The following is a 24,516-nucleotide window of genomic DNA, read 5'->3' as shown; positions in this document are numbered from 1 at the left end:
ATTATATTGAGATTTCCCTCAATTTAAAAGTAATCAAAAATGGCTTAAAATATCATGGCATTGTTCCCTTAATGCCTGCTTGTCACATGCAGCAAAGTTGTACCTTCCTAGCTGGCCTTAGAGCTACCACTATACATCTATGTTAAGAAACAGTCCAAGAGCTTGCAACGCTTACTGTAATGAACTAACCTGGCAACACAGCTAATTGCAAGCACTTTGAACATAGTCACTTAATTGTTACATAACTACAGTAGAATACCAATTTCTCACACTCTCAATTTCTTGAACCCTTTGATAACTCAACCCAAACATCTTGGATTAGTTTCACAGTATATTTGCCTCCAGGATCTCAAACTCCCAATTACTCACACCAATTCTTGTTTCCTTCCGAGGTCTGCGAAATCAGAGTTCCACTCAACTTAGTACTACTGCTCTCACTTGAGCATAAGCCATGAATGGCAACTCTTCAATGTCACTAGGACACTATAAAAAATCTACAGACTATTAAATAGTGTGACCAATTTTCAATTAATATGTTTCTAAATTGCTACATGAAGATGATCACATAGTGACACAGAATATGCACCACAAAATACACAACTTACAGCAATTCAAAGTTTGAAGACATATCAAAGCCTCTAAAAAGGTAATAAAAATAAAAGAAAAACTGCACAGTCAGTTGTTTCAATCAATCAATCAATCAATCAATCAAACTTTATCTTAAGTGGGTAGCACATAATAGTTTGTACAACTAATGTTTGGTTGAGAGGCTTGGAAAACCAAGAGAAAATTGCTGAAAATTGGTCACAAAAATAGTGAGCAGCAAAACAGATGCTGCATTTACACCAACATATCATTACAATGTAGTACTCTCTTGGACAAATGCTTGATACACAACTGGAAAGATGTCTGGAGGGAAGAGAGAAAGGAGAGAATTGGGAGACACTGAAAGAAAACCTACCAAGCATTTCTATTTTAGTGTGTGGGGAAAGGGGCAGGTGGTTAAGACATGTTAAGTTTTGTATTTTGGAGGTCAAAAGGACTTCTGACCAGTATTCTTTAGGGCATGTGGAGTTAGAGGAAAAGTCAAAGCACATCAATTGATCATAGTTTCCATCAGACCTGTTTTCAATTGAGTGATCGAAAGTAATCAGGCAGTTACTTTGGGTATTTTATTTTGGTTTTACTACAGTTTAATACTGGCCAAGTAGTCTAATTGGTAAGTAATTAGTGTGGTTTTGGTTTTACGACATTCAATAATTGAAATCCGTTCTATTCTTTTGGGCTAAATAATCATCAATATGGCTTCTCCTTTCTCTTCCTCTCCCTCGCTCTCTCACAGCTGAATTCTAAAAATCATAATTTGCATATGCAGGAGCCTGTTTATACCCTTTCACTTGTCTCATTAAATTCATAATTATTTTGTTTACAAGCTCCTTGAAATCCAAAGGGCATTATTTCTGTTGGAATATAACAGCTCATTCAATGACAATAACATTGTTTAAAACACCAAGAAAGTGGGCATATCTGTAGGATCCCTTAACACCCCAATAAACTCCTCAATTCTTTTTTGGATGTTTTCAAACTTGTCTCTGCCTCTGTAATCTATCTCGCCATTTTCCCAGGCTTGCTGATGTGCAAGATCTTGAAGCGCTGGGGTTATTTCTGCAATGGGATCATCAATGTACATATCAGCTATCCCAACGTCTATTCCCTCGACATCTGATTCCTGAAAATATGAAGAAAATATTGAACTAATTGCTATGGATGTACTTCAAGAATGAAATAATCCTTCAGCTAAGAGTGAAACCAAAACATGCAACATTACATTATGCATTTTTCACATGAAATGCTCCTTGACTTCAACATTTCTGAGAGGAGCCAGCAATGGACATGTATAACTTTGAAAAAAATTGAAAACCTGCAAAAGCATATTCATTAGTTATTTTCACATTACATCAATAGTGGCTTCCCCTGCTTAACCAACCACCTAACATCAGTGTAAAATCTTGTAATAGAAAATATTCATTGAGGAAAATTCATTATTACTAAATGCCTTGTTACGATGTTTTAGTTACTTGAATAATTCTACAGTTTCTTCTTAATCAGGGACTGACTTTCAACCTTATTTCAGGAATTTAAAATTAAAGTGCTTTCTGTTTATGGGGAATTTTTTTTATCATAGTTCATCTGCACACTTTGGTATGGGTTGAGAGAATTTCAATTTGAATAACAACTGTCCCAGAGTGGTCAATGTCAGTCGACAGTTTAAGGAGAAATAAGCTGCTGATCAGTAGTCGTTATTATCCTTAAAGTCACCAAGTAATGGCTGCAGTACTACTATATTGAATTTGTAAATTTAATACTTCAGTCAGTCAGACACTTCACGCGGACATTAATTGGTTTTTCTCTTGTCTCAGTAGCAAAGAATTTATTGCATTATTCAGCTGACGGCTTTGGTTTGATCAACACAGGAAATTTAACTTATCCTCAAATATAAATATGAATAATTCTCCTGTCTCTCTTGGAGACAGGATTATCCTGTAGGTCTGCTGTGACAATCTAACCAATAAATGTTTGCCCAACATTGAAGTCTTGCTGTAAACAAAAAATCCTACCCATGTTTCTGTCAGCACACAAATGTTTTCCAATATACCATAAACTTAAATATGAGATGATTCTGGAGTATCCAGTGCAAAAATCCTTACAAAAATAAACCACCAAAACAAAAGGCCATTGATTTCATGTTCTTAAAAAACAAGAAGATCTGTTAGATCTTATAACCGCGCTTTTAAAATTTAACTGTTTTCTTAGTACTACAGTCGCAACGCAGTGCATATTCCAAAGCAATCTTTGATGATTCGTTGATTACTGTAGACATCACAGCACTTGATCAACACAAACTCTATTATCACACCATCAGTCGTAGCCGTTGTGACATCTCCGATGACGTAATAGTCTTAATCTGGAACTTTCTTCGGGATATGTATGGGCATGAAGATATGAACACTATTACAAACCGCTTTCTTTCTTTAAAGTCACGATTAAATTTAATTGTTATTTTCCCTTGAGTTAAGGGTTAGCAAAGAAGTCACACGAGTCACATAATTCAAGAATTGCGTTATCTACGGCTATCTTTAGTATGGTGGTTATTTCCCTATCAATGACGTAGTCTTTGCACGTTCTGACACATTCTTTGCCTGGCTTGCAAATATTTAATTTTCCTTCCGATCTATGAACTCACTGCGATGAAATAGTCAAAGGATTTACTTCATTTGCCTAAAACCCACAAGAAATACTCGCAAAATTACAAATAAATTAATGACCGTCGCTTCTACCGAAATAAACTTGCAAAGTAAACACGATCTTATCTGTCACGTAGCGAAAGTGAAAGCTGCAACGTCAGCGCATTCCATGGCTGACATAATACCTTTTTTCAGCGTATTTATTATTCCCTTTAAATCCAACGCTTTGATAAAACGAAAAGAAAATATATTTTACCCACAAAAAAGAAAACAATATCCATAAAATTGTCCGTGTATTTATGTTTTAACAGCTTCTGGCGGAAAAACATCACACGTTGCGTGACTCAAAGTTTGGCCGAGCGGTGATCTGCGTCTGGTCACCGACAAAAAAAAAAAAAAAAAATAAACCACGGGTAAACCTAGAACCGCGCTCGGCCCATGGCCGCGCAGTTAATAAGACATACTTCTTCTGATAACATCCCTTGTATTGTCTTCAATATCACTAAGTACTAAATGTTGTGAGACCCTTGATATCTATCTACCAGCATTGTCATTTTGTTACAACATATAATAACCTTACAGTAATCTTAAATTTGCAACATTATAACATTTTTCAGATTCAAAATCAGTTTCCAAATCTGATACCATTTTTTAATTGCACAATGCCCTCTGATCATATACCAGCCCTCCTAAAAGGAGGGTCTTTCTCAAAACTCCATTAAACTTTTCCAAACAAAAACAAGCCCACCCTGGCTTATTTCCAGAATTCTATTTTTAATTAGTAGCTTTAACATCGCAGTAGTTGTAAACGGATGTTTAAAAGCACATGAGCCAGGTTGCTTGGGAAATTTGTTTTTCTTAGCTGCTGGTCAAGAAGTAGTTGCAGTGGAGGAAGATATGAAAAAAATTAACAAATTAAAATTAAATCCTTAATAAAATCAATACAAAATCAAAACAAAATTAAATATTACAAAAAATAACAAAGAAACAACATTACAGAATGCACCAAACATGCAGGACAAACTGTACAAAATAATGATGCCTACATTTTTAAAATCTGGAGCCTCTTGATGGTCAGAGTAAACTTGTGATGTCTCCACTGGCCAGCTGTGAGGTGGGGGTGGGGGTGGGGGTTTATAGTGCTCAGGTGGCAGATGGTGGTGCTGTGGTTCATGGTGCTGTGGGGGTGGGTGGTGATGCTGTGGCTCATGATGTTGTGGGGGTGGGTGATGGTGGTGTTCATGATGTTGTGGGGGAGGTTGATGGTGATGGTAATGGTGTTCATGGTGTTGAGGGGGAGGGTGATGGTGATGGTGTTCATGATGTTGTTGGGGAGGATGGTGGTGTTGGTGGTGTTCATGGTGTTGAGGTGGAGGGTGACATGGTGGTTCATACTGTGGGGGTGGTGGTGGAGATGGGTGGTGAAACTGTTGAGGAGGGGGTATGTAAGGTGCATGTTCAAAATGCTGCTCAGGAGGGAAGTAAGGTGCAGGCTGGAAATGATCACTGGGTGAAGAGTCGTCACCTCGGTCACCATGGCATTGCTATGCAAGACAAGGAAAACATGTTCCTGAGTAAACCTGTTGGAAGCATGGTAATGATAACAGCCATGATATGTAAGAAGCAAGTATATGTAAGATGTGCAGCATGCATCAGGCGAGTGAGGTGCATTGCATGTACACTGCTTTGATCTACCTCACTCTACAGCTAATTGCACTACAACACTTAAATTGACCAAGTGCTTGTAAGTAAAACAGAGACTGTCACGACAAGTCAAAAGTCTGCATAGTTCTTGCAGCACTGCTAGCAATAATGTATTCCCAAATGCCAACCAAAAGCAAGTAAACAGTCTGAGATTTATATCATCATGAAATGACCATGCAGTCTAATGTTTTGGCAAGGAATAACTGTTGAACAACCTTCTTGGCAAACATGTATGAAGAAATGTCTTGCCTTGTTTCATCTTTCTTTCATTTATCCTTAATGGAAGCCCCTCACCAAGTTAAGAGATACACCGCCTTAATATCCTGAATGTTCTAGCCTTATTGTGACGACAAAAGGGAAACAAACTCCCCTCAAAAGCAACAAAATATTGCCTCTGGGAGATACTTCTGTACATTGATCATACTGTCACAGAGAGCAATAACACCACCTGTTCTACAGTTGTGGATGCGCTTAAGACAACTTATCCACACATCTAGAACTTTAATAACTACAGTGTATTTGAATCCAACAACTGTGCTACCTGAACTCCTCTGTCTACCAGTGTAAACTTGTATACTAAGTAATCATCCCAGAAATATTGATTAGATATATATAACCCCACTCTCCAAGCAAAGATCATATTCCAATTACGAGAGTCACCCAAAAGATAATTAAAACCTTCATACCAATGCATAGTCTCCCCTAAGCTTACAAAAGAAATGATACCATAAATCACCCCCCCCCCCTCCTAGAAAGAAAAAACCCTAACAAGGACCCACACAAAAAACACCCTATAATATATAAAGAACCACATTTACTTTGGTAACATCTGAGGGACAATGCTAGCTGATCAAACATTCTCTAAGAGGTACTTGTGAGTAACTAGCTAGTACTAACATCAACAATCATTCAGTGATAATTGCAAAAAACAATTGATAGAATGGAAAATTTCTGTCAAACAACAAACCAATACCACTACCAACACATGGCTCACCCAGAATTAACTCTACAAAGAAGATTAAAAGTGATCAATATTTAATAGCTGGTGTTAACAATATAATTTGCTTATCATTATCTATTTACTCACAATAAGTCAACATTAGTCCACACATTTTAGGCATTCCATTTTGAACAATACTAATGGATTGTTAAAATCTACAAACAGCACTGGCCTTGTATAACAGTCTCTACTTGAAGATGTAACAACTAATCAACCACAAAACAATAAATTACTTGAAGACAGAGCTAGCACTAGAAAGTTCATTACTTTACGCCTAGTTTTGGAAATGTGTCACACTGTGGTGTTACTTGTACAAGCTTGACTTAATTTTAAAATTCAATTAAAGAAGTACATTGTTAAGTTAACTTTTATGTCAAAAGCTGTCTAGCAATGTTGTGCCAACTAGCGAAACTAAAGGATAATATTAATTTTGCTATTATACAGAATGCCCATATTAAATAGCAACAAAACTAAGATGGTTATTCAATTAACCTCCTGGGTTCAAGGAGTTGAATATGCAAACCTACAAGGTTGACACAAACTTAAGAAGACACAATGTGAAGACACAATCTTATGACTAGTTGTCTAACCATTTCCTTCATAGGAACAAATCATGACATAATTAACAAGGACCAAAATATACACAAAAGTCCAATGTAGAGGTAGCAATAGATGGATTTGGCTGACATGTTTACATTGTACATCCTTGTTGCCACTCAATTCAGACCATGTTATCTGGGAGGTTACAATTGTGCAATTTGCCACATGCAACTGATTGCAAACAGAGCAGTTGTAACCTCCCAAATGACTCATCACATGATCTGAATTGGATGGCAAAAACAATGTAAACATGTTAGCCAAATCTGTCTATTTGTTTACAAGGAGGACAATTTTTTTCTCAAGTACCCATAAAGATTATGTTATGGTTAAACCCACAGCATTCTTAAAGTATGTAATTTAAATGCATCATTTCTAGTATTGTCCCAAAGAAATATGCATTCAGTACGGAGAACCCTACCAGGAAATTGTAGAGTACAAAATTTTTAACAAGAAAAAGGAATCTTTCATCAAATAGTGGTTAAACAATTTTACCTACCCTCATTTCAGGCCGTACAAATGTGACATAGATATCCCACCACAGTTGTAGGAAGGTTCGCTCGTGAGGAATGTAGCCTTGGCTTACTGATGGTGTGTATACTCTACCAGTTTCAGTGTTGTATGTGTAATGCCAAGGCTTAAGGGGACCGATGAAATGAACTATTTTCACATCTCTTCCAAACCTGCCAAGGAAAGTTCATTTGAAAATGTTAATCTCCTCTAACACAGCAAAAGTAGCCTACCGTAGTTCCTATTGATGCTCTCTCCAGGGAATATGTGAGGCCGCTGGTCACAGGGTTTCCTTCAGGGCCGGCCACCAGGCTGACTGACCAGCTGTGAACAGCACTTTGCCTGGCTTCTTCATCGATATTCTAATGTATATGGAACTGTTCCTGTATTTTTTAGAAGACTGTCCAACAGTCAATTCTAAAACATTTGGCCTATTTTAAATCAGAGGAACCACTATTTTGCTCATTATAGTGTATGTAGTATTATTTCCCTGATATTGGATTTTCTGTCTGGATGTCACCTGGAGAGATCACATGGAGAGAGACGAAAGGTGTTGATTCTACAGGAAGCAGTCATTAACAAGCCATTCAAAATAGAATGTTCCTTACTGTTGAAAAGCTGGTGCATAAGTATAACTGGCATTTGAATTCATGTTGTAGATGAATGACAGGTGCCGGGATATGTCTGCTGTTCTCCAGTTACTGAAGAATGAATTTAGAAGGCCTTGATCTCCACCTGGCATTAATTAAAAACAAGAGAACAGTTTATTTAGAATCATTTCTGCTCCTCTACAGCTCAGAGAAGTGCTGTACATGTGGATAAACTGTGATAAATGCAAGTGGTCTGGTGAAAGAGGTTTTACATAGAATCTGCAGTGGGTTTACCAGACCCAATGTGACCTATTGGTTATGCAGCCCAGGCAAGGTACTCCTCAAAGTTTTTGGTGGGGTGTGCAGCCCTAACCTTGAAACCCTTACTATTTCAAACCAAAATCTGTGATTTTCCAGTACCTTATTTCAGCCTTGAGCCAAAAATGGATACCGCATTTCAGATTTCTAAAATTAGTACACAACTTTAATTCATAGGTGACTGCGGCTAACCAGAAATGGCTTCCTTTTGTGTAGACACTGGAGAAAGGCTACAAATTTGCCATATTAATGCAGAAAAAAAAAAGTTCCTTTAAACAAAATACCCAATGCCAAGCCAGAATTAAAAGCACACCCTATTTCAGACCTAAAAGGTCAAAATCTATGCCTATTTTCAGACCAAAACAGCTAATATTAAACGATACCCTTTGGGGCCGCACATACCTATATAGCCCACATAAGGGAGACCCACCCCTCCCGCCCCGGCCCTGAGCCAAGCAGTTCTTACCATCAAAACTACCATTCTGTACAGCATATTCCAAGAGAGCTTCATAGGTTGCTCTGGATGGCTCAAACACAAATACACCAGAATTAAAACAGTCAGGCCAACCAATGTCAGGCACTGCAGAGAGCTCATCTCTCTCAAAGAGTTCATCACAGTTCTGAATGACTAGAGTATCAGCATCTAGGAAAACACATTTTCTATACTGGGTCAAATTCCAGCAGTGGATTTTTGTGAATGTTATACCAAGCTCGGGTCTTGTTAAAAGTGCCAAATTTGTGGTATCACCGCTATCAAGTAAATCCACGATTTCCAAGTGATCCCATACTCGAGCAAGTCGTTCTCTGAAACAAAAGGGTGTGATGAGTGAATATTGTTCTTAGAACTCAACCAGACTGTGGATATCCACTTATCAAATACAAAGCAGCTTGGTAGATCCAATGCCTAGGGGAAAGGGGAAGGGCCCTGACTGGAGAGGTAACAATTTTTTCTTTCTTAACCCCTTGAGTGCTCAACCATTGTGTAGGCTGTGTCCCACATCATTTTCATTGAAAATGGGTGTCTAGTAAAAGCCTTCACATGCCATAGGCTTTCTTGCTTCAACTATGGACATGTATGCATTTTCTGAACGGTCATAAAAGTGTCTCTCAGTGTGGTTAATTTTGCCGAGGCTGACGTAACTTGATATCCATAAGATGTCACAGTAATGGGAAATTAGCAGTCCCTCAAAAAACCTCCTAAGAATCTCAGGTGCCAATAAAAGTAAGTGTTGTTTCTGGTGTGCCAGGAGTTTGACTAAATCTCTTCAAATCTTGACATACTCAGCACATCATATAAGCACCTGAGGGCCAAAAATCATGATGCCCTGAGTCGTCATATAGGCACTCAAGCAGGTTAAAAAGAGGGGAACCTGAACATTTTATTATGATTTTCAGCCCTTCCTGTCTTTTTTTCTTTCAGTGGATTGGAGAGAGCAAGAGTGGCTGGCATCCTGAATCCACTTCAATTTTCACACTATAAAGTGTGTTTTGTCTCCACCCGCCAATTAACACAGGATCCTAATTAGTGGCAGAAAAATATTGACAGCATTGCAAAATCATCAGATTAGAGTCAGCTCAGTTTTTGTTATTGAACATATTACGTACAGGTATTATTTTACCAAGTGATGATCCAAAACAAAATTTCAAGTAGATGTTGAAATCATGCAATCGTGGAACAGATTTTTCAATAACTTCATTCAACTTTGATTTGATTGCGCAAATGTCACAGCCACTATTACAACTCACTTTATAATTTGCATTGGCAGAAAAGTTTTTTGGGCACTAATAATGATAGACTTCGGATTTTGTGACCTTTCCGCTTTGAAAGGCAGAAAAGTATACTAAATTTAATTCTAAGTGACACACTGTTCACTTACAAAGAAAAATGCGTAAAAAATGCGATCCCCATCGAGTAGTGAATGGGACAAATGTCTCCCTGCAGGCACATGGCAAACAATTTGTCTCAAATCCAGCGGGTGTAACTAATAAAATTCATCCGTTGCATAATACTCTGTTTGATTGAGAAGCAGTTAATTTGATAAAACTTTGGTATCACTGCATCGAAAGAGAAACGAAAATCTCAGAACAGTGCTGTAACGAACTATCGACCTTTTATATATCACGCTTACACATAGACTCGAATGACGCAAAGTTAACGAAAATAATATTAAGTTTACGAGAAATACGAATACATTATCGGTACAAAACCTTGTATACTGTAGAAGAGCGATATTATAAGCTTGTAGCAATAGCAGTTTTTCACCTGGTTGGTTCCAGAACTTCTTTTGCCACGAGAAGAACCAACTTTCTCGTGGTGTTGACACGTCGAAGGGAGTAGCCCAGAACAAGCGCGCCATTAGAGTAACTGTTGTTGGTGACCAGGCTGACGAAAGCCTCGTCCTCAACGACCTCTCCAGGCATTTAGAGGCTTCTTGACAAACAGGAAGAAGGAAGAAATATTGATAATTCGACGAGTTTCACTTCCTACAAATGACAACCGCACATTAACTTGCACATGACTCTACAATGATCTGTTTGGCCAACCGGCAGTAACCGATGCGCCTTTTTTCTGTCCACTCTAGAAAGTAACTTTCAGTCCCCCAGTAGGGAGGCAGCAGAACCATTTCTAAGCCGGAAAAAGACGAACGTGCCCTGAAGTATCTCCGGAGATTTCCGAGTTTTGCCACTACCCTAGATAGTAATATCTTTGCAATTCTGAATCGAGGCTCGGTACTCGTAGCAACCAAACTTGACTTCATTGATGTTTGGCCTTGTGAAGTTGACTCTTTCACTTCTTCGGTTATTTTTTGCCGGCATTCTGCCAAAGTTAAGGGAACCCGGCTAGTGGAAAAGTAAAAGCTGGGATGTTTTTTTTTTTATTCCAGATAAACAGGCCAGCACCCATGTCGTACTCAGCACAGTTTAACACGGACTTTCTTGTACAATCAACTTGAATTCCTGAACTCAGCTGGCAAAAATGAGTGAAAACAACAATAATGAAAAGGTCCCAGGAGAAGAGCAAATACCACGACCGGATTCCAGCGCTTCTTCGGTAATAAGCCGAACTAGCTCTCCAGAACCATGTCCATTGAAAGACGACGTTTTCTGTGAAGAAACACAAGTTAGCCCAGAACAGCTCTCGGCCGACATGGCAGCCAGAGGTATTATTAACCCCAGAAATAAAATTTCAGGTTCCCCTCCACAATCTGGGATACGTGGAATGTTGATAGCTGCATGTGATATTGAAACAAATACTGTCGAAGAAACCCAAGAAACAAATAAATCTGATTTACAAGGAGAGAAAAAGACTGAAAATGAACAATTATTATTGGACAAGCATGCAGTGTCTGAAAGGGCAGCTGTTAAAAACGAGACGGTACCACAAGAAATGTCTTTCTTTAAGAAAGACTCATCTACAAGTAGGCCGTCATCTGTAAGTTCATCATCATCTGTAGGAGAAAGAACAAATAGGCGAGAGGTTTGTTTTCAAGATTCTGAAGAGGATCATTTGCTGCAAAAAGAGAGAAGTTTTATATCTCATGCTGAGAATACAACTATAGAGGTAGTGTCAATATCTACTCAAACAGAATGGAGTTGGCTGAAAGATATGGAGTTGTATCAAGAAATTTCACATAGATCTAAGCCTGACTGGGCTGAGAGAACAGACACAAAACTTTCTAGAGAAGTACCAAAATCACCATCAGGTAATGTTACCGTTTTGTGACACTGCCTGGATCAGTGCCGATAGTTTACCCCCGGGGGGCACTCCATATAAAAATGACAGGGGTGCTCATCGGAAATTTTGAAAAGAACCATTTTAGGCCAAACACCCGAAGAAGTACCAAACCTGCTTTTTTTACCCCTAAAGGTACAACAAGCACCCCCCGTCTTTTTTTATATGGGAGTCTCCCTGCGCTGTTTGACAGAAGAGAAAGCATTAACCCTCACAACTTGGTATAGTGCTGAGTACAGCAGTAGTCCTTAGCATAAACAGGAGAGTCTCACACATTTTTCAGGAGCATGCTAGGAGTGGCATGGTGTAAAATGTTCAAAAGTGAAAAAAGAGGATGAAGCTCAGATGATTATTTTTTTGCTAGGCATGTCCATAGTGGTCTCCTGCATTGTAAGACATGGGTCAGATACTTGTAGTAACAGAAAACAGCATAATATGCTTTGAGTTTTCATTCCTTCACTATTGTCTCCCACCTCCACTCAAGTTCTCAAGGAAATTATTATTCAATACAATAAACTTGTTCAATGATGCAGACCACACAGAATTCATTCCCGAAAATACTATCTTTTAGCAAACAGCCATGGCTCGGTCAAAAGACGAAGAAGGAAATCAGTACCAGGAAGAAGAGCTTCGGTAAGCAGTGATAAGGGACAGATGAAAGATGAAGACACTGTACCCCTACCAGATGTAGAAGAAGGACATGAGGTGAAACAGAGCCACAATGGAGTAGAAGAAGGTGTGAAAATAAGGGTGTACACATGTACAAATTTTTATTTTTAATAATAAAATTAATGATAATCTACTCAAAACACATACAGATCATTGGGTTACCTGAAGCAAAGTTTAAGTCCAAACCTTCCTAATGATTAGATGAGCCATCTGCCTAAATAGAACCTGCAGTCTACTATAACTCCCTTTACTGTAGCACTTGATGACTTGGAGTATTGCTATACCCCTGGATAGGTTTTTCTTGGCTGTCAGAGGTTATACCCAGAATATTTGTCAGGTTCCTGGTAATGACCGTTCTCCAGTATCCACTAAAACGTTGGGTCTTGTAGACTCTGAATCCAGATGTCTGGGTTTAAGCACTGGCCTGGGTCATTGGGTGTTTTCCATTATGCCAAAGATTCCGAAAATTTTGGTTGGAACTCAAATGGAAAGGTCTGTTTTGGTTTCTTCCAACTAGAATATTTGGGATCACCTCTGGAGGTGGTCCACTTATTTCAGTCAGAATATTTCGACCGAAATTCGCTGTTCCATTTTTGACAAACCGGTTGAACTTTGTCCTAATTAGGGAATTTGGAAAAGGAATAAAAAAATGGCAAGAACCATTTGTATTTGTTGGCCCAGTTTAATTGTAAAATGTTGTTCCATTTTTCTTGGGTATTCCAACTGATCTCTGACCGGTCAGTTTGGCATAATGGAAAGCACCCATTGTGTTGTATTTTAGGCAAGAAACTAAACTCTGACAGTCCCTCCCTTAACCCAGCTGTTTAACTGCATATTGGCTAATTAAATGCTTGACTTCAGTACCCCATCCAGAGGGGAGTGGAAATGCTGTTGGTCACTGCAATCTTCAGAAACTGGAGTCAAGTGCACGCCTTGTCAGTCATCTATGCTTTAAGTCTGATTGAGAACTGGATCAGAGAAAGAACTAATTTCCTTGCTCCTTACATATTAGGAAGTACAGGAAGAAGCAAATCAAAGTCATCAGGCGGTGTCCCTAGATCTCGTCAATCTGTGGTGTCTTCATTACCGCGAACTCCCAAGGGAGAAGACATTCTATTTCGACCACCCACAGTTGAGCCGGACTCAGCTAGCAGTTCAGAAGAATATGAAGATTATGACCTTGAACAGGAATATCTGTTACCAAGTATTGGACCTCCAGCAATCCTTCAGTACATGAAAGAGTCACAGAACCCTCCGCTATCAAATGAAGAAGTTCAAGATAGACAAGAGCTTGCCAAAAATGAGATGTTAAAGATGAGCAGTTCTAGTGGACCATGCATGTTTTGTCAACAGGAAGTACTGCCATTTCCAACCTTGGATGAGTTGGAAAGACTTACTCCAGATCAGGTAATGAGTTGTTTTAATGAATTGAAAATGAGTTGCTTTCACTAAAAATGATAATAATCATTTCTTTTTTTTTTTTTTAATTTTATTTATTATCAATAATGATGATGAAGGTAGCGAGGAACAATGAGAAAAATTTCAGCTGTCAGTATAGTTACATGAAACTTCTGTCCTGTTAAGAGATTATTGATCACTTCTAAACTTTTCTTGGCCAGTCTTTGTAACGGATAGTCAAGACTCAGTGTATACCTTGAATGACTGGTTTCATGTTGTCGTTGTTGTTCAATGTTGATTATTTTTATTTCTCAGTCACGACAGGTCACTATAAAACAGCAATTGCTGGACTTCTAAACAAGATTGTTAAAATTGACTTCTACTTAATCTTTTCTTCAGCTTTACTGCTGTCCTCAATATGAACGCTTGATAAAATTTGAGTTAGCGCAGAGAACAGACAAAGCTCATTTGGTGGACGAAATGATTGATATAAAGCCCCACCCACCCTATGGAACCAAAGCTGCGAGAAGAGCTGCAAAGGAAAGAGCAGCAGAACGAGCAAGGGAACGGGAAATGGAGAGACAAAGGGCAGCTGGAGCTAACCCAACCAATTTCTACGCATGTAAGTACCACAGAACTGACCCCACTCAGTTTTAAGTTAATGTTGTATTCAAAGACCTTTGATTTGAGCCATGAGGACTATGATTATAAGAGCTTCGTGTCATTTACATCTTAGGCTGCAAAGTTCTGTTTGATTTGTTAGTAATTTTGCCCTTACATTTTTTCAGTGTGAAGTTTTCTAAATGCAAAGTCATATCCAAATCTAAGTTTAACCCTTTTCAGCGTAAGCAAAATCCTGAAAATAGAAACCTTTTGAACAAAATATTTATTGACCCCCCCCCCCAAAAAAAAAACAAAAAAAAAAAGGCCAAGGTTTTCCTCATTTCTTTAAGATTTTCATTGTGAAAAGCCAACTAATCTTTATACAATCATTCTATAAAAGAGTCCTCAGCACATTAAATAACAACTGTTTTATTCTGTTTTTTACTTAGTAACACGTCAAATGAAGACCATCACATACTCATTAGCATCTACAAAGTGTATGGAGGAAGGCTGGACTGTGCGTCCTCCGTCACCATCACTGACAGATGATGAACAAATTCACGACCCGTTTGTGATTGAAGTGAATCCCCTTCAACTGGTAAGTGCACTTACATAATCACTTTTTGAGTTTCTGTTTCCCTACAATTTCTTTAGACACCTGGCCCAGGTTGTTTGAAAGGTGGTTAATGCTATCCTATGGATAAATCACTATCCTGTATATAGCATGGTTTGTTTTGTTAGCACTCATCCAGTGGATGGTGATTTATCCGGTGGATGGCATTATCCAGCCTTCGAACAACCACGGCTTGTCCAAAACTTACTGAATTCCGGAAAGGTTAAATTCTTTAGTGTAAGATTTATTCACCATCCTTTTACTGCTTCTCAGACAGACAGTGTTCTACAAACAGTGGGGAAGTTTTTGACCAAAATTTATTGATTTAAAAGGTGACGTCTACCTTCGAGCTCAGTGGCCCATCAGGCCTCTCTTTTTCTCTGGTTTCTATAACATGAACTGACTAGGAAATTTCTACTCTACCCTGAATAGGATGCTAGTCCATCACACGGTTAACCCCAGCATTAAAATTTGTCGTTACTTTTTTAAAACACATGGGTGAAGAGAGGCATTGTCAGAGTAAAGTGTCTTACCCTAGAACACAACTCGATGACCCTGAGTAGGGCTCAAAACCAGACCACTCTGTCCAGAGTCTTGGCCCTGGTTGTGCCCCAGGGAGGGGGGGGGGTATATAGGTATGGTATGTGCGGCCCCAAAGAGTTTGGTTTTTCAGCCATTTTGACCATAAATAGGGTATCGATTTGGCTATTTTGCTCTTAATTAGGGTATGGTTTTGGTACTCTAGTTTTGAATTGGGTATGTGTTTTAGAAGAAGCTACTCTTTCATCATTATCAATAAGACCATAAACAAAAGCCCTTCAAAAATTATGTCTAGGGCAACTGTGTCGGCCACTATGGTCACAAGTAGGGGATCAAATTTTTGGCCTGGTCATTAATAGTGAAAAGAAAAATTGCAGATTTTAGTCGTAAATAGGGTAAGGGTTTTGGGAAGTGGGCCACACACCCCCAGCAATTTTTTCTGGGAGTACCCCTCCCCTTGTCGGGGGGGGGGGGGGGTTCCAAGGCTGGATAAAGCTATCCACCAGATAAATCGTTATGCAGTGGATGAGTATTAAAGAAACAAACCACACTATCCACTGGATAGTGAATCATTTATTTGGTGGATAGCGTTATCCACCTTTCGAACAACCTGGGCCAGCACACTAACCATTGGGTCGCTACCCCTACCTTTATGGTTTACCTTGTTGAAATTCCCTTACAGAGGAAGCAAGCATTCCTGGAGAGATTTTATGAAAACAAAAGAAGATTTCTTTTGCTGCTCCCAGATGGCACTGGAAGCTGCTAGTATCCTTTTGTGAAACTTTAAGGGTGGCAATTTTCTGTTTAATGTGAAACTCAAGTGTACAGTTGGCCAGACAAGTATATCAGATACCAAGTCTTACAAAATGCTCTTGGATTTTGTGGCTGTCTTTATGTTCATTTGAAACTCGAGAAATTCAGGGATGGAAACAGGAAATCAGGGGGAGGGGTCTTAGCAATTGGCATGAAAAGCCGGAGGGGGAGCAGGCGTACCCCTCCCCTGTACCTGCTTTTGGAAAAATATTTAAAAGTCAAGGTTCACCGAGATGCTATTGCTTTCAACTGAGTAACTGTAAGGCTTTGAATGTAAGATCTAAAACAACACAGACAATAGAAGGGGGCTGTGATTCTCTTAGCTTGTCAAAATCTGGTTGAGAACTTTAAGCAGAGGGGAGGGGTGTTAATAGTCAGAGGTGTACACCCTGAAAGTTACATGGTTTGAAAAAGTATGTTGCATAGGGGTTTCACTCAGCATTGCCTTTCATACAGCCTTGGTGTCCATTCATCACATGGATTCTTTCTTAACTTCATATCTCAGTTACCCAAGCGGTAACATTGCTGTGATGATAACTGCTACCGAAAAGGGAAAGTTTACATACATAGTATTTGATGTAAGTATACGTATTTATCTCAGTCACTGGGTGCAGAAGCTGTAAAGAACAAAGTTTTAGTTTTGTTACTCGAGTTTCGTTGCATAGCAACGAATTTGGAACGAGCAATGAGCCCGCAGTTTTAGTAGCGGCCGGAAAATTTCGCGCGTCAACGAAGACACGTGACACGCATGTCGATGACTCAACCACCATCAACGGTGGCAAAAGAGAGAGAGAGCGAGCCCGGGAACGAGGTTGGTCGATGACTCCGCACTCTTGGAAGTAAGAAGGGGATAATACAAGGTGTAAACGAAAGGGGAAAGCAACAAAGACTTAGAGGTCGCTAGGAAAACCGATGTTATTGGCAAAATTCCTTTAGCGAAAAGTGGCCGATCATTCGGTTTCAAGCTTCTTTAAGTTTTTGTTTTTCTTGAGTTTCTAAGCAGTCCAAAATATATTCTTTAGCGCTTCCTTGTCACGTAATTTGTCATTCAACAAACCTTCTTTCGTGCAATAAATTTAATAACTGTTTTCAAGGGAAATCTACCAATCAAAATAGACTTATAAAAACCGTACTTCCTGTCTTCCAAACCTCAGCGTTTAAGCAAATTGCATTGTCTAAACGAAGTGTCACAGCGCCTTGTATTGGTATGCAAAAACACTTTTCTTTGTTCATGTTTACGATTAGTGTAATTTTCCTGAATATCTGTCTGTGTACGTGAGTACAAAAAATTAATATTTTGCTGTGGACAAATGGAAAATAACACTATTAATTTAATTTCAGAAATCCCGAAAATCATTGTTAAACTTTAATAGGAAAATCCTTTTGTTTTAGCTATCGGCGCGATTATCGGCTCTAAGTTGGGTTGTACTTTTTAATCTTCCATAGTTTTAGTTTTAATTCTCCTGAGTGACAGGAAAATGTTAAGAAAAGACCACTGTTTGCTCAGCACCAGCTATACAAATACGAAAACTGATCTGAGATGACAAATTTTAATAAAAAGCTTTAATTCCTAAGTCGCTTAATCGCGGCTCTGATCGCATAGTTTAGGAAACTTAATCAACTTGTTAGTTCTGTACTGAACAGTGGTGAAAAACGATATTTGAAAACACTTGGTCTAACAAAGGAGATATGTGACATTTGCAGTGTCTGAAAGAAACAGGAAAAAATATGAACAACGAGTTGAGAGATCCACTTGAGAAGGTTAGCAACTCGCTTCGACGAGCAGTGAGTATCAACAGAAGCAAAGAGACTGATCTAAGGACAACCATGAATACGATTCAACGTGAACGGAGGAGAAGTTTTAATACATGGTCTCTGAAACAAGAAAAGTTTCTTCGAGCGAAGCAGAATCTTGTTCCAGCGATGCTTTTTGATCAATCGTCTCAAGCGCAAAGCACAAGACATACCGACGCACAGGAAGAGGAGAATAAACAACGAAAAAGGCGCGTCACCTTAGTGAAAGCTGTTTCTCCAGTGACTTTAGCAGCCGCTCATAGAAATAGGTCTCCCGAGGTCAACTACCCACTTAAATTACCAGAGATCGCATCGGAACAAAAGAAAGGCTCCAAGCGAAAGAAGAAGTCCAAATCACGAGTTCTACCCCCGGTAATAACTTTGGCGAATAGCAGTCAGTTCTTTCAAGAGAGCAAAAAACAGCGACGCATTAGCGAACATAGACAGGCGGACAGAGCCCGTGAAACGTTTGAAATAATAGAGAAAGAGAGAAGAAGATCTAGAAAGTTGAGTGACTTGGCTGCGTTTGGTTCTGTTGAAAAACAACAGTATGATTCATCATTAGCAAATCGATCGTACGTTAGAACTGTGACAGATGATGTTCAAGACGAATTTGTTCAGCATTCGATGCCTGATATCGCGGAAGAGAGAGTGACCAGCCGACAAGGCAGTAAAGAAACACAGATTCTAAACGGCGACAGGAGAGATTTAACACATACAAGCGAAGACTCTCGTTGTTCTACCAGCACAACAGAGAGAGACGAGGGTCACCAAAGAGCTAAAGGACAGTGGAAGAAACTGCGAGACTCGCTTGGAACAATCAGTGAAAAAAAGAAGAAAACTGACATCAATAAATTCTCCATGATGGAACTGACCAAGTTGTTCGAGGAAATACGCGAGTGTAGATATCTTCGCGTTGGAAATCATTCAAGATTCACAGCGGAACAGACCAGTCAAAATAGCAACACTTGCAAATGTTTAGCATGCGCTATTAAGGACAAGGCCAAACTCAAAAATCACTTAAGCGCTCCAGAGTAATGGGGACTAAACGCAAACCTTTTATGTTGTATTCAGATTTTAGTTTTTTTTTTTCGTGAAGGAGCTGAGTGGTGTAATGTCTCGTACAAGTTTTTTGTGCAGTTTATTTAAACGCAGAACTTTAATATCACAACGTTTCCTAAGCGATGACCGCAATTTAATCTCTCTCTGCAAAATGCTTGAGTTTTAAAGCCAAACAAGATAGCTAGAGAATATACGAAGCGCATAATAAACGAATGTTGTTCGCTGTTGCCATCGTTCAAGTGTGTACACACGTATTGCATTCCTTAACAGCGACCCTTTTTCTTAGGCCCCGTCCACACTAACCCAGAGGAATTTAAAAACGGAGGTTTCACTCTGAAAATGCATCAAATGTTTTCCGTCCACACTACGTAGGGGCTGGGTAATATGATGATTATGGTGACGTCATCGTTTACGAAAAGCTTCGCTTTCAAAATGTTTTCCGTCCACACTAAAATGGAAGCTGGCGTTTTCAAATTCCTCCGGTTTGAAGACCGTTTTCGAAAAGCTCCGTTTTTGGCGTGACGGATTTATGTGGACGGAAGGCCGCCTAATCGGTTAAGCTAAGTTTTCAAATTCCTCGTAGTGCGTCAGTTGCAGAAGGTCACCTTCCCCGTTGTTTTCTGCATTGACAGAAACCTTTGGGACCTATTTGTCGCTGCGGGTAGTTTTAAAATTCTTTTAGTTTCGAGTGTCCTTAGCACGGAAGAGGAACTCATGGTGATCAGTACAGTTCAATTGATCTCAGTCAGACTGTAACATATTCCGATCCCATGTGATATGTGAAAAAGTTGAAAATAATTCTTAAAAATAACACTTGGTTTTGATTTAGGACGAGGAAGAGAATGAATCAAACCCTTCCCAGATGCTAGGAATATTCCAACCATCCGGACATGGAACTTGTTATTTTAGAAATGGAGCTGTCAGGTATTAAAAGATATTTTTGTTAAGGTGGTGAACTATTCGACCAACTGTTTTGCTTAAAACCTGCGATGTGCCCCCTCCTTTTGTAAAAAATATTCCTTCCATGGTGGTCGTTTTGTGCGAATATATTCATTATTTCATTGCAGTTTGATGGCAGAATATAAAATAGCAACAGGATGCATGTAGCAATAATTATAAAGAGAAAAGGAAAAAGAGAGCCATGAGGATAATCTAACAATCTTTATTTTAATCCTCATAATTAAATAAAAGGATTGGAGGAGGGTTTTTTCCTTTCGTTGGCCGTTTAGCGCATTCGCCATTTCCACATCCCCCATAATACACCTTGTTTGCCCCCAAAAAGTTTGCATAAGCATTGTCTTCAGTTTCTCTTGGGACGACTGTGATATCCAGGAGAAATGGGAAACAAAGGTTATGCAGAATTTTGGAGGGCAAACAATGTGTATTATGGGGGATGTGGCAATGGCGAATGGATTTTTGTTCCATCTCTTATCTTTAACTAACATGCTTCTCTCTGAATGTTGTTTCTCTCTCTTTCTCTTCTTCGTTAGACTCGTTTTAAATCCATTTTTCGGAGTTCTTCTGGATAAAAACGGCGCTAAGAAAAAGAAGTGGCTCTGGCATAATTTGAAAGAGCACGTGCACGCTCCGCCCTTTCAACCAATCACGTTCATGATTACCAAACAGCTGTCAATCAGATGTTTGTCTCAGGTAAGTCGTGACTTCAAATGTTTTCTTACGAGGACCATGCTTTCGATACATAAAGTATTTTTCTGTGAAATTTGAGGTATAAAACTCTGTTGAAACGTCATTCTAAGCAATATTTACCCTCGTTTAGGTTTGTAAAGTGGTGGAATCGCGAAAATCTTCTCCCTACCTTCAAAGTTTTCGACAATTTAAGCTAATTTTGGAGCTAATGTGTGGCGTCTTTCCATTTACACAGTACTAACTATTCCCTGTTTTTGTTATTTCAGAATAAAACTGTTCTCACTTTTAATCACGGCAAACATACGGCCCGGTTCAATGTTGGAGCAAAACTTAAGGTATGGATTCATTTGAAATGTTGAAAATTGTGCACTGAATTGGAGGTGTCTTCTCGCACGTCAAGATAGTAGATACAACGGGATATTAAGAAAATATATCAGGATTCCTATGTTGCCTGGTATAGATAGCCAGCAGGCCTCGGATTTTGTTCATTAATTGACCTCGGTTGTTTTTAAGCCTCACCTTTTAATGAAACGAAGTTTAGCGAGCCCTAGCTTGCGTAGCAAGCGTTTCCGTGGGGTTTGGGAGCAAAGAAACACCGAGGAACGGGATTTTCGCCATTTTTCGCGCTGTAATTCTTTGCTCCCGAACTCCACAGAAACGCTTGCTACGCAGGCTAAGCGAGCCCGAATATTAGGTTTGTCAGTTGGGATTTCGTCAAACGTGTCAGAGGAGTATTGGGAATATTATTATTATTATTATTTTCTCTTTAGTGTTTTTCTATCTTAGAAAACTAGTAGTTTCAGGTTTCCTTCAATTAAAAGGTAATAAAATAACTCCAAATACCGTCACTAAGCTCCTTTAAGGCGTCAACTGTGCTTGCTATGGCAGCATAGTTAGTAGAGGAGACTACGACTAGGATATCCAAAATGGCTTCGAAATCTTCCCCGAAGAGGTAGAGATCGTTCGTAGTGTCCGCCATCGTGTTTTGAGTGTGCAGGGTCAGTGTCACGTGACGGGTCAGTTCAACATCAGAGCGCCGCTATTGTTTTGGTCCTTTGAAGTTCGCCGAGTTTCTAACCAGTCTCCTCTACTAACTATGATGGCAGCGACTAAGGTGTGAGTTGTAATCTTGTCACAATGGATTTATTTGGTTTTTTTTCGTTTTTTTTTTTTTCAGGCTGTCATGAAAGCAAAGCCACCCAGCGGTATAGACAGTCATGAGATGCACCTTGCTGAAGTGAAGCAGTTTGTAAAGTAAGCCCTAAAGTAATCGTCGAGCCAATTGTCGCAGTATGGGGCTTGTCACTTGTGTCGAAAAACCAGACAATTAACAAGAACCACTGCGAGAAAGTTAAATTAAACATAACGTGTTGTAGTATACCGAGCAATGGGCAAAATCTTTGCTAGAACAGTTGTCGTATCTAGTTTGCGGCGTAGTTCCCAGGGTCTCTCATTTTCCCTCCCAGGAACGAGGTTGATCTAGCTTGCTGTCCTTATATGGGACTTCGACTGAAAACCAGCTTGAAGGACTGTGTTGCCGATGTTACACGACTATTGCCGTGTAATAGGCTGGTTTTTCTAGTGACAAAAGCTGATGCACAGACATAAACATAATAAGTTCAAGCTAAAGAATAAGAAGAACAAACACACTCGGTCTTCTTATTTTGTTCACACACAACGTGACTTTTATTAATGAAAATCTCTAACGCACTTTTTATTTTCTTTAGTATTGTTTTAGATCGTGCCCAGAATGCTATGCGCCTCCCTAACTACCCTCGACTTGACAAGATTCCTCTGCCGCTTCACCTGCAGAGAGCAAAGAATGCCGGGAAGAAGGCTCGACTACAAGCATCATCTCCCAGCAGTCAGCAGGAGAAAACAGTGATCGTGAACTAAGTACCAGTTCTCCAACGTCGGCGCTAGAACTTTCGTGTATTTCTCCCCACTAGTTGACGACTATTAGATTGCTAGTTCAGGCATTTTCGTGTCCCATTAAGACTTGTACATAGTTATATTTATTTAAAGAGCGGTAAAAAGTGACAACGCACGACGTAGTTGCGTCAAATAAATTATTTTTTTCATATACGGTGTACTATCGTTGACTTTGTTTTCTGCTTGTTCAGAGTGACGTTTTCAAGTTTTCAAGTGTAACATATACCAGCGACAAGCACGGAAGATCGTGTAATTGCCAGTTCCTTGAGCCCAGGTGAACGTATAGCTAACGCCCCCGAGATAGTTTAGGGGCCTTTACACTACTTTTAGGCAATAAAACTTGATAACGTACACGTTATTCTCTGAAGAGGTTAGCGTGTAGATTATGGGAGCTTTGATATAATTAGTTGTACCCCGGTAATTCGAACCCGGTTATTTCCCCCGTTTTATTTCGAATTCAAAACCATTTCCCTTGGATTTGCCCGTCAGTCGGTTAGTATTAGAACTATTTTTCGTTTCCCCTGCGAGTCTGCAATAGCGGGGTTCAACTGTACCTCTAGCCAGCTAGCAGAGGTTTCTTTCTGGCAAGTCTTTTAACATGTACGAAGTCGTTCGCGTCTCTAGTATTTCGCGTAGTCGGCTTGTTTACTTCCCCGAGAGAAACTTCTGCCACGAGCCGCTTATCGTGATTTCCCGTTGAGCATGCGCTTTAGATACCTCCACATTCTTAGAGGTAGATCACGTGACAAACAGGGTAAAAACTGGTTTAAACGAGTTTGTCAACTCATGTGCATCTATGTTTTACTGATTTGCTGTGCAAAAATGAGCCTGCGTGAAGTCGAAAGATGGCTGCAAAAGGTCTTTCTCGTTTATGTTTCCACGAAGTAGTCCAGAAGGCTTTAAAAGCTCTTGAGAATCGTACGATCGAGTCTAACTCCTTATCAGTCGAAAGCGTTATATTCTGTTTTGAATGGTGAATATACCTTCGTAATTTCTTCCCGCGTAAAAAAGAAGGCGGGCAAACATCGTCAGGTGAGAGGTTTCTCTCGGGAAAGTAAACAAGCCGACTACGCGAAATACAAGAGACGCGAACGACTTCGTACATGCTAAAAGACTTGCCAGAAAGAAACCTCTGCTAGCAGGATACTGTACTTCCTTCTACTCCACATGTTTTAAAAGTAATGTTTTCGAAGTAGAGTCTTCCCCAGATCCTCTGCTCGTCTCAGTTTTCTAGTGTTATTTTGCTATCTTCTACACAGAGTACCCAGCCTCCACTGACCAAAAAGACCGAGAGCTCTGAGTAGAAGATCAAGCAAATACACATGGGGTAGAACTTGCATGAACATAACAATTTATTGCACTTGCACATTACTTTGAAATATAGATTTTTACAAAAATAGACTTTTTATATACTGGTAAAGATAGCAAAGACTCCGTCTACGTACAGAGTACTTTCAATTTGTTCGGTGACCATTTCGGGTTAATATCTATGAGTTACATTGTTTTTCAAATCTTCATCTTCACTTCGACTAAAAGTCGCTTCTTCCAGATTTGCCTCCTTCCAAAAGGCCATTAATTCTAAATTCCAATTCAGTTGATCCGGTTCAGGGAATAACACTTCGTGTTAGCCTCGCTACCCTGTCCGAGTGTCATCCTTTTAATTCCATTTATTCTATTGCGTTCCAAAGCTAGAACTCAGCTAAAGTCTGTGGTGCGTTCCTCTGCTTCCAAAGCTTCAATGAATCAGG

The 24,516-nt window shown here is 39.4% G+C and overlaps 2 protein-coding genes across 2 annotated transcripts in view; one reads left to right on the top strand and one right to left on the bottom strand.

Moving 5' to 3' along the window:
• The window catches only part of LOC145493899 (glycogenin-1-like), an 11,453-nt gene extending 941 nt beyond the window's left edge, over nt 1–10,512 (bottom strand). Inside the window, exons 1-6 of the mRNA XM_081473375.1 lie at nt 10,228–10,512; nt 8,431–8,768; nt 7,665–7,791; nt 7,046–7,229; nt 4,292–4,789; nt 1–1,729 (exon numbers count right to left, since the gene is read on the bottom strand). The exon at nt 1–1,729 is cut by the window's left edge and continues 941 nt beyond it. Coding sequence (XP_081329501.1) covers nt 1,502–1,729; nt 4,292–4,789; nt 7,046–7,229; nt 7,665–7,791; nt 8,431–8,768; nt 10,228–10,385 — 1,533 coding nt within the window. The 5' untranslated portion in view covers nt 10,386–10,512 and the 3' untranslated portion in view covers nt 1–1,501. The remainder of the gene's footprint in view (nt 1,730–4,291; nt 4,790–7,045; nt 7,230–7,664; nt 7,792–8,430; nt 8,769–10,227) is intronic.
• Nucleotides 10,513–10,714: 202 nt separating this feature from the next.
• LOC145493898 (uncharacterized) lies at nt 10,715–22,916 on the top strand. The gene is made up of 12 exons (XM_081473374.1): nt 10,715–11,668; nt 12,269–12,433; nt 13,379–13,773; nt 14,164–14,386; nt 14,817–14,965; nt 16,203–16,285; nt 16,839–16,911; nt 20,019–20,113; nt 20,680–20,839; nt 21,103–21,171; nt 22,014–22,090; nt 22,564–22,916. Exons 1-12 carry the CDS (start codon nt 10,942–10,944, stop codon nt 22,730–22,732), a joined length of 2,385 nt encoding a protein of 794 aa, XP_081329500.1. The 5' UTR covers nt 10,715–10,941; the 3' UTR covers nt 22,733–22,916.
• Nucleotides 22,917–24,516: the final 1,600 nt, after the last annotated feature.

Source organism: Orbicella franksi, chromosome 7 (assembly GCF_964199315.1).
Source record: "Orbicella franksi chromosome 7, jaOrbFran1.1, whole genome shotgun sequence".
Taxonomy (NCBI): Eukaryota; Metazoa; Cnidaria; class Anthozoa; order Scleractinia; family Merulinidae; genus Orbicella; species Orbicella franksi.
Note: the sequence above shows the minus strand (reverse complement) of the source record. Positions and strands in the feature narration are given on the sequence as shown.